Source organism: Cupressus sempervirens, chromosome 9 (assembly GCF_028749045.1).
Source record: "Cupressus sempervirens isolate cs-2001-9-10 chromosome 9, ASM2874904v1, whole genome shotgun sequence".
Taxonomy (NCBI): Eukaryota; Viridiplantae; Streptophyta; class Pinopsida; order Cupressales; family Cupressaceae; genus Cupressus; species Cupressus sempervirens.
Genome location: NC_143126.1, coordinates 186,826,837 through 186,837,103, shown reverse-complemented (window position 1 = coordinate 186,837,103; position 10,267 = coordinate 186,826,837). Strand labels below are relative to the sequence as shown.

At 35.2% G+C, this 10,267-nt stretch overlaps 1 protein-coding gene across 1 annotated transcript; it reads left to right on the top strand.

Annotated features, from left to right (window-relative positions):
* Positions 1-7,426: 7,426 nt before the first annotated feature.
* Positions 7,427-8,706, top strand: LOC149538100 (uncharacterized). Its single transcript, XM_089802309.1, has 3 exons — positions 7,427-7,703; positions 7,822-7,974; positions 8,095-8,706. Exons 1-3 carry the CDS (start codon positions 7,640-7,642, stop codon positions 8,523-8,525), a joined length of 648 nt encoding a protein of 215 aa, XP_089658435.1. The 5' UTR covers positions 7,427-7,639; the 3' UTR covers positions 8,526-8,706.
* The last annotated feature ends 1,561 nt before the right edge of the window (positions 8,707-10,267 follow it).

Genomic DNA, 10,267 nt, shown 5'->3' with positions numbered 1-10,267 from the left:
GTGTTGGCTAACATTAGCGGACAAGTGGTCGAAGAAGTATTCAATATTCTCCAGCATAGAGGCATGACAGTGGTAATGATGGATCAGGCGACTGAGTTATTTCAGGATAACTAGGAAGGCCTACTCTATTCATCTAAAGTAGAATTGGTTACATGAGAGCAAGAGGAGAGTCACCAAGTTGTCAAAGCTCACCAAGTTAGATTTCAAATCAGAGTACGACGACTTTATTGTGTTTCTCAGCCGAATCATGGGTGTTTCTCAAGGTTATGCAATTTGAAAACTGGATGTACTACTTTATTGATGAAATTGAAAATGGAAAGAGAAAATTTGATTGGGCTAGAATTATAAGTGAAAATTTAGAGTTGCAACTTAGGACAATGCAAACTCAAAAGGGGTCCTACCTCTTTTATTTGAATTAGAGGTGGTGAAAATTGAAAAGTGAATCTCAAGGAAGAGTGAATTTCAAAGAAGAGCAAATTCGGTGGAAGTGATTTGAAAATATTTGAGGCTAGGCAAGGCTTGGCTATTCATGCAAACCAAATTCGAATAGGAAGGTTAGAAAAGACTAGGAAGGTTAAGGAAGGCAAGGATAATGAAGGAGGAAAGTGTGACGAAAGGTTGAGAGAGGTCAAGTTCGATTTCAAGGTGGTGGCCAAGAGCAAGACTCTCAAATTGCAAGGAGGTTCACATCTGGGCAAGCCACCGAGGCCAAGGCAAGATTACCCCAAGTGCATGGAGACCTCACTCTTTCAAGGTCAGGACATCAAGTATAAGCAAGTTCAAGTGGTGATGAGAAAGTTTCTAAGGACGAGCTCAAGCATCCAAGGCTTTACCTCATCTCAAAGATTAAATAAATTTATAAGATAAGGTTGATAGGGTGGCAATTTCCTATGCATGCAATCAAATCATGCCAAGTGTCCCATGTTCTCATTGGTTGGCAAATTATTTTAATTTTCTCATTGACCTACAAAGTTGGTGTCCTCATGTAATTGGTTGAATGATGATAACCCTAATTAGGGTTTGCAAGGTTTAATCTTGGCCCTTGGTTTTGCCTCTTAATCTTGGCCACCCATAATTTTGGCCTCTATATAAGGCTATTTGCTCTCATTTGTAAAGGGTTGAAGAAAATTGTTGCTTAGATAATACCGAAATTGCTTCTCTTTATCATTGTTGTGACTTGCATAGTGATTAAGATCACTTGGTGTTATTGCATGGTTTCTACTTCCAATAGTTACCAAAATTGCTTCTCTTTATCATTGTTGTGACTTGCATGGTGATTAAGATCACTTGGTGTTATTGCATGGTTTCTACTTCCAATAGTTAGAGTTAAATTTCATTGAAGTTGTTGAAGTAGATTTTATTTCAAGAAAGTTGTTAAGTAAGAGTATGAATAGATGGATAGTTGTATGGTGATATTAGTGGATATTTGATAGGGATCAATAAACTAGGCCACTAGCATCCTAGTGGCTAGTTAGGAAGCCTTGCGTGGTAATCTAGTCTTTTTCCCTTAAATCATTGCATCTATGGAGGTAGAGCTGCTGGTAAGATTTCATCAGATTTGATCCTCGTCCATTTACTAATCTTTCCATTCATAGGAGTAGAAGTAAAGCAGCGAGTAGTTCAGTAAATGGAGTTCATTTAAGAAGAAAGTTAGAAAAGGAGAAACATCACTGGCAGGCATACCTTTCATCATCATCACCATCAACATCATTTGGCGCTCATATACTTTACAAAGCCAAACATCTTCACCATTACAACGAGAGTTCGACAATCCTTGAATGAATAACATAAGGTTGCCTACACGATTAACCAACAAATCACATTAATATAATTGAGTTAGTATCCGTAGGTGTAAGGAACATTGGAGCTTTTCTCATGTTTTCATGAGTATCTACTTTTCAAGAGAGGGTTCAGTGTTTAATATTCCATATCAAGTATTCAATTCCTATATGTTATGTAGTGGTATAACATTGACATCAACAAGATGTTGAAGGGATTAGGATAAAAAGAAGGGATGGAGAAGTTTGAATAATCTTATAAAAAATGGAAATACAGAAAGGGTAGAGGATGAAGAAGCTGCATCTTTAAGACGATTGGTTCAGCAGATCATGGCACAACATGTCCACTTTGAAACATTTGGTCATTAGATCATGTATAATAAAAAGGGAATTGGTTATAAGGGAGTTAAAGACTATCACATAATTCTAAATACTATGATTGCTAGGTGCTATTTTGTAATTCAAAATCTCGGCTCTGCAATAGCAAATAATATTTTGATTAGGGTTCTGAAGAAGTCAAACTTCTAAAGTTAGTAAAAAAGCATGCTCTTGCTAACAAGTATCACCTACTACATGTACACCACTACCACTTCTATCATGAACACTTGTTCATTGCATGTGGACTTCTAAAGGCAAACTTGTATGAATTTTACAAATTCAATAGGGAGTTTGGAAACGAAGCCTATGCCAAGATTATAGTCAGCAATATTCTAAACATCTCAATATTTATTTATTTTTGAATTGCCCGATGGTAGTGATTAGAACTTAAGATGTCTCCGCAATACATGTTGCTTTTTGGAGATTTGAGACGAAAGTATGCTAAGAAAGATTGATTCAAATAATGACATGGAGAACCTCTATTTTTCATGGCAAAGAATGTAATAAGTTTGCAAAACCTATGAAATAATATCAATGAACTTGTAAGTGAGATAGCGATGAGTTCTTTGGTTGTGAGTTAGTGATGAACCGTGGTGAAAAATAATGATATTAGGAACGAAGAGAAGTGTTTCAATTGATAATCAGGACAAACAATACTTTGAGGAACAACTTCTTGTGAATCCTTCATTCCTTCTCTCCTAGATTCTATTAGAGTTCCATTGTGAGTATACTTTGTGCATTCACCATTTCAGTTATATGTGTGAAAAAACTTTTTAGAACATACATGGAAGAGAGCCTTCGTTCTTGCACAAACAACTACATCAATAATTCATAAAAAATAAAAGGTTAGCATGAATCACTGCCTATAGAGGAAGATCATATGCTGTCAAAGATAGGAATGCACAATGGAGAAATGGTCTTACACAAAAACGATCATACACAAGCAATGATATCTAGGCTATGCAGAGGAAAATTGATAAGAATATAAAAGTGTCAAAGATAGGAATGCACAATGGAGAAATGGTCTTACACAAAAACGATCATACACAAGCAATGATATCTAGGCTATGCAAAGGAAAATTGATAAGAATATAAAATTGACAATATGAATATATACAATGATATTAAATTGGTATGAAAGGCAACCAAACATTATGATTGCCAATTAAGACTTTGACTCTATATGCAGCGACTCCTATAGGAGTAGGAAAATGTGATGCAAGCATCAGATTTTGCGGTTGGCACTTGATTATTTGAGTCTAAAATGATTAAAAAGCTAGGCAATCATCATAATATATGTCATGAATAAAAGAAATAAAATTAGTGATAAGATAAGTTCATATCACTGATTAAACTCACCATAAAAGCTACAACAATATTGGAAAAGGAAACTAAAAGGTGCAATTTAAGAAGATTAAAAGTGAAACATTATAATATTAAAGAACACAACCCTTGAAAAGTCTTTTTGTTCCAAGAGACATGCCGTTTCATTAAGATGTAAAGATATAAATACAAGGAAAGAAGTAAGAGAACAAGACATATTCGGAAAAAAACATTTTGAAGAGGAAATATTTTAATTTTACTTTTAAGGGGGAATAAGGAGTGAAAGGATGATTTTACAATGCAAATTTTTATTATATTTTAATGTTAAATAAAAGTCTTTGGCTTTTTGATTCATCCTTTATAATCATCTTTAAATTCTCTAAACAATTTAAATGTTAGATAAGTGGACACGGTCATTTAGCATCTTAAATGTGATCATTATAGATATAGTGAAATATCAGATCGTTTCGTATCCGTGTCCAATTTGTCTCCCTACCATAGGAGTTAAAGTTCAACTTAGAGTAATTTAAGATTGCATATATATTTGATTTGTCACATCTAGATTATTAAATTGTTGACAGTATAAGTGCATAGAACTTTATAAAGTTGTACGTTAAAATCTTCATTTTAGATGACTCTTTTGCCCAAAATAAGCAAAGGCGCTGGTCTTTTGAATCATTGAAGTATTATTAGTGGGTTTATTTCCGAAGTCATAAAATCTATATCTTCCTTCTTACAAGCATCAAACCAATTGTTAAGAACCATATACAAAACATTCAATCAATTCAAACTCTCAGCATTAAACCTTATTTTGATAGAGTTCAAGGATTTTGTTAACGGAAGAACCCACCAAGTTAAATTTGCTATAGGAAACTTCAGAGTAGGTGGTCAGGTTTCGAGTGAAGTTTACCCGCCTAGGTGTAGCGAAGCCTAAAGTGCAAGGGAATCATGGTGATTCTCGTTTGTTGGCCAAAACTAATTGTGGAACCTTGTTGGAGAATTGGCAAGCCCATGGATTTCCAATCTGTGGTTTTGGGAACCAACAGGTGGAACAAAGGCTTTCACCTCAACCTTCTCTCTCACAAAGAAGGATGCATTATAGTACATCTCAGGGAATCGCTGGTGCTAAGGCCCCTCTGCTAAAGGCAAGCTTGTCCTCAATAATGTACATATTTCACTTTTGTAGAAGGCTTGGAGAAATAATCGGCTGTCAAATCTTCAATGATAATGTACTCTAAAGGAATAGTATCCATCTATGATTTAGACATTTGCATAAAGACCTTTTAGTTTGCACATATGGAACTTCATCTCATGATTCGTAGTCCTTTGATTGCTACAGTTTATCGAACACTGGAGAATCCATCTCAACATGGTCTACTCCCTTTGAATAAATATGACTAAGATCCGCAAAAGTCAACTGAAACATTACCCTCCATCTACTCCCTCTCTTTCCAAGGTTGCCTCAAATGAAATGTTAGGCTCCTCCTTGATATAGTAGGATACTCATAATCTCAATCACTCATAAGCTCAATATCATGCTTTATCTAGCATGATCATCATTGACTAATGAATCCTAGATCAAAACTTCTTTGGAGCTGCAATCATAAGATTGAGACCTACACAATATTTGGTGACATGCCTAATGTACCAATCTACTTTTCCTGCAAGAACATCCCCATGATAAGATCAAGGTAAATAGCTTTTTATAGTACGTAGAGAAATATAAATAAGAGAGAGACTACAATGAGTAGATAAATGTAATATTCAAGGAAATAAATACTTACTTGCACATCAACATCCTTGATACAAGTTGCTCCAATGAGGGTCCATATGTAGTAAATCAAAAAATGTCTCCATATAAGCATTTGTGAAACAATGGGAATGGAGAATTGGTTATTATTCCCCACACCCCCCAATGTAGGATTCCCACTTCATTTTATAGAGTTTTTTTGTCACTATTTAGTCCGATGACTACTCACATCAAGACCTTTCTTCCTTGAATGCAATCTTTTATACTTCTTGGTTCGTCCTTTTATATGATAGATTATGAGGTATTCATAGGTCTTGTTATTGACCATGACTTAGACCATCTATGTTCTAAATGTACGAATTGTCTCCCTCTCCAAGCTACACAAGGAGGGACAGTTTGATACTAGTAAATTGTTCGTTTATCCCCAAGTTTGGTTACTTCAGACATTCATGCTAATGTGACACTCTTTTGAGTCACAGCGTTACGATTCTTTTCTTTGGGCTTTATTAATCCCAACTTTCAATTGACCCACTTCTTAATATTATTAATGAAGTCACGTATTTCTAAGACTATATTTAATCATCATTTCTTCAATATGCTATTGCTTAATCTTTAGATATTGTTGACCAAATACAATTTGGTCGACTTTGATGTCCCTTTTTGAGGATCACTTAGGCTTTGTACTATTGAAGGCTGGTTTGCAACAGTCAAAATGTAACATTGATTTGAGCTCTTGATTTCAATTTAATGAACCTAGCCGTTGATAGTATAACTGCTTTGATGAGATTGACTTTGATCAATCAATATCATAGTTCCCAGAATTGCCTTGAAATCACCTGAATCGCCGGTTTGGTGATTTGATCCAAGCCAGGTGATTTTTTTGGAGTCGTGAATCGACTCAGGTGATTTTTTGCCATGAATCGACTAAATTGCCGATTCATGTGATTTATGGAAAAAATCGCTTGAATCGGCTCCATGAATCGGCCATGTGGCATTGGCATAAAGTTGACTTAATTTTTTAATAAAACACTTTTTTTGTTTTCTTTTGACCTTTCCTCTTTGTTTTAACCCTAAAGGGCCATCTAATTGTTAAGTATGAGTAGAAGAGAGGAAAAGTGAGACAGAAGAAGAGAAAAGAAAAACCACAGGTTTTCAACTAACAAGAAGGAAGAGCACCAAAGAGATTAGAAGTCCATCTGGGGAGGCCATAAATTGCATTGGGAGCATTAAGGAGTCAATATCAACACTCACCTCATTTGCAAGAGGTAAGTGCTGATTTTTTTTTTTGCATGTGAGTGTATTATGCATTTTTTGTTAAATTTTTTTAGTTTTCAGTTGCAAATTTTGAATGTTTTTTAGTTTTACTAAATTGCAAACTAGGGTTTGTTGTTTTGTAGCTTTTGTTTATTAGTTTCAAACTTTGATAGTTTACTTGAACTTTCTTATTGCAACAACCCTTTGCTTTCATTTTCTGCAATGGGTAAAAAAGATGAACGTTAGAAATATACTGGAGAGTTTCTTGGAAAAAACAAATCTCAAACGAAATGTATGTTTTGTAAAGAAATAAATTTTGGAGGTATTTATAGATTCAAATACCACATTGTTGCTATACTTGGACATGATATTACAATTTACATTCAACAAACTGTTGAGGCAAAACGCACTTGTTTAGTGGCATTAGAAAAATATGAACAAGAGAAATTGAATAAGAAAATGCAACTTGAAAGGTTAAGGGCTATTGGCTCCCATGCTCTTATAGCCGCATCTGCATTTGCATCAGCTTTCGCATTCGTAGGTTGTGTTGGAGAGGGTTCTTCCAGGCCTCATTTTTGTCTTAGTTCTAGTGCTCATGCAAGTGCTAGTGTTAGTTGGTTCTATACTGAGATTGAGTCCAACTCCAACCTATTGCGGCCTAGAGTGTGGAAAAACATAATGGGTAGTTGCTTTGTGCCCCGCACTACTCCTAGCTCACAACCCACGCTTGAGGGCATGGGTTTGAACAAGTAGATTCATGATGTTGCCAGAAAAGAGATTTGCAAATTTTACTACTTTTGCAACATTCCATTTGTTGCAGCCAGGTAATTGATTCTTTTTTCTTTGTTTTCTCTAAGGTTAAACTTAAAAGTAAAACTTTAATTATATCTACTTGTTTTATGATTCATTTATTAATCATAGATTCACTTTACAAGCTTACATAATGATTTGACATCTAAATTTCTAGTCATAATCTATTTGTGATAGGGCTCCTTATTGGCAAAACGTGATAGATGCAGTTGCTATTTGTGGTTCAGGGTTTAAAGCCCCAATTGAGGCTGAGTTGAGTGGATACCTCTTGGATGATATGATAGAGGATATGAGGGTTGAGCTTGAGTAGAGCCGAAAGGAGTGGATCGAAAAGGGTTGCACCATCATGACTGATGGTTGGACAGATAGGAGGAATATAACACCCCTCAATTTTCTTGTATCCTTTGGAGGTGATTGATCATTCTACTTTCCTACATACATAATTGTGAATCGTGATTGAATATTTCAAAATTTGATTTGTTGATTGCTAATTTGTTGATAATCCATTATAATTCGTTGTTTATGTAGGATATACCATGTTTCTCAGATCCATTGATGCTTTCGCTCATATAAAAAACACCACATACTTATGTGAGGTTATGGAGGAAGAAACAACAGAGGTGGGGGAACAATATGTGGTGCAAGAGGTGACAGATAATGCAGCAAGTTATGTTGTTGTAGGTAAACTTTTAACTTTTCAAGTTTTGAAAATAAATTTATTTGAATTTTGAAACTTTTCTTATTCTAAGTTTTCTAAATTCTAACATGTTTGAATTTCTAATTAACTTAAAATTGTTGTAGGTAAACTTTTGATGGAGAGGCACCCCACCATATTTTGGTCCCCTTGTGCGGCACACTGCATTGACTTCATGTTGGAGGAAATTGGCAAGCTTGAGTGGGTCAAATCATGTTTTGAAAGGGCAAAAAATATATGCAAGTTTATTTATAATCATTCATTTGTCCTTAGCACAATGAGGAAGTACACAGGGGGCAAGGAGTTAGCTTGTCCAGGCAACCTCACGAGGTTTGTCTCGAATTTCATCACATTGCAGTCCTTGTTGACATCAAGGGATGATTTGAGGAGCATGTTTGTTGGGCGGGAGTGGATTTCATCTTCCTATGCTACGACCACTGCAGGGGTAGATGTGGTGAATTGCATATTTGATGATGATGGTTTTTGGAAACCTGCTAAAGAAATCCTTAAGGTAAATTTATTGCAATTTAACATTTAGTTTTTTACAGTTTACTATTTACTATTTAGTATTTAATATTTAATATTTAATATTTAATTGTTTAATGATTCAATTTTACTTTAAGTTTTGACTCAAATTTTCATTTTATTGTATATGCAGGTCACTGAGCCCCTTGTATCTCTCTTACGAATTGTTGATGAGGAGAAGTCCTCTATGCACTACATATATGAGGGCATGGATAGGAACAAAGAGACCATTAGAGCCTAGTATGTAGAAGTGCAGGAGAAGTATGCCCCTATTTGGGATATCATTGATAGGAGATGGCAGAATCAGCTCCACCGACCCATCCATGCAGCAACTTACTTTTTGAATCCGACATTTTGTTTTCGTCCTAACTTCAAGGCAGATGAGGAGGTTTTCACTGGCTTATATACAATGATCCAGAGGTTGAGTAGTGATGAGGATAGGGCAGCTGCAATCATTACTGGATCACTGTATATAAGCCGGTGAGAACCTCCTCATCTGCCTTGAAGTCAGGATGAAAATGAAATGTCGGATTCAAAAAGTAAGCTGCTGCATGGATGGGTTGATGGAGTTGATTTTGCCATCTCCTATCAATGATATCCCAAATAGGGGCATACTTCTCCTGCACTCATGCATACTGGGCTCTAATGGTCTCCTTGGCCCTATCCATGCCCTCAGATATGTAGCTCATAGAGGGCTTCTCCTCATCAACAATTTGTAAGAGAGATATAAGGGGTTTAGTGACCTGCATATAAAGTAAAACAAAAATTTGAGTCAAAACTTAAATATAAAATAATAAAACTTAAAGTAAAACTAAATCATTAAACAATTAAATATTAAATATTAAATACTAAATAGTAAACTATAAAATATTAAATGTTAAATTGCAATATATTTACCTTAAGGATTTCTTTAGCAGGTTTCCAAAAACCATCATCATCAAATATGCAATTCACCACATCTACTCTTGCAGTGGTCATAACATAAGAAGATGAAATCCACTCCCACCCAACAAACATGCTCCTCAAATTGTCCCTTGATGTCAACAAGGATTGCAGTGTGATGAAATTCGAGACAAACCTCGTGATGCCTGAACGGGCTAACTCCTTGCCTTCTATGTACTTCCTCATTGTGCTAAGAACAAATGAATGATTATAAATAAACTTGCATATATTTTTTGCTTTTTTGACACATGATTTGACCCACTCAAGCTTGCCAATTTCCTCCAACATGAGGTCAATGCAGTGTGGCACACAAGGGGACCAAAATATGGTGGGGTCTCTCCATCAAAAGTTTACCTTAAACAATTTTAAGTTAATTAGAAATTCAAACATGTTAGAACTTCGGAAACTTAGAATTGGAAAAAGTTCAAAATTCAAATAAATTTATTTTCAAAACTTGAAAAGTTAAAAGTTTACCTGCAACAACATAACTTGATGCATTATCTGTCACCTCCTACACCACATGTTATTTCCCCACCTCTATTGTTTCTTCCTCAATAACCTCACATAAGTATGTGGTGTTTTTTATATGAGTGGAAGCATCAATGGATTTGAGAAGCATGGTTTATCTTACAAAACAATGAATTATAATTGATCATCAACAAATTAACAATCACCAGATCAAAATTTGAAATATTCAATCACGATTCACAATTATGTATGTAGGAAAGTAGAATGATCAATCACCTCCACAGGATACAAGAAAAAATTGAGGAGTGTTTTATTCCTCCTATCTGTCCAACCATCAGTCATGAT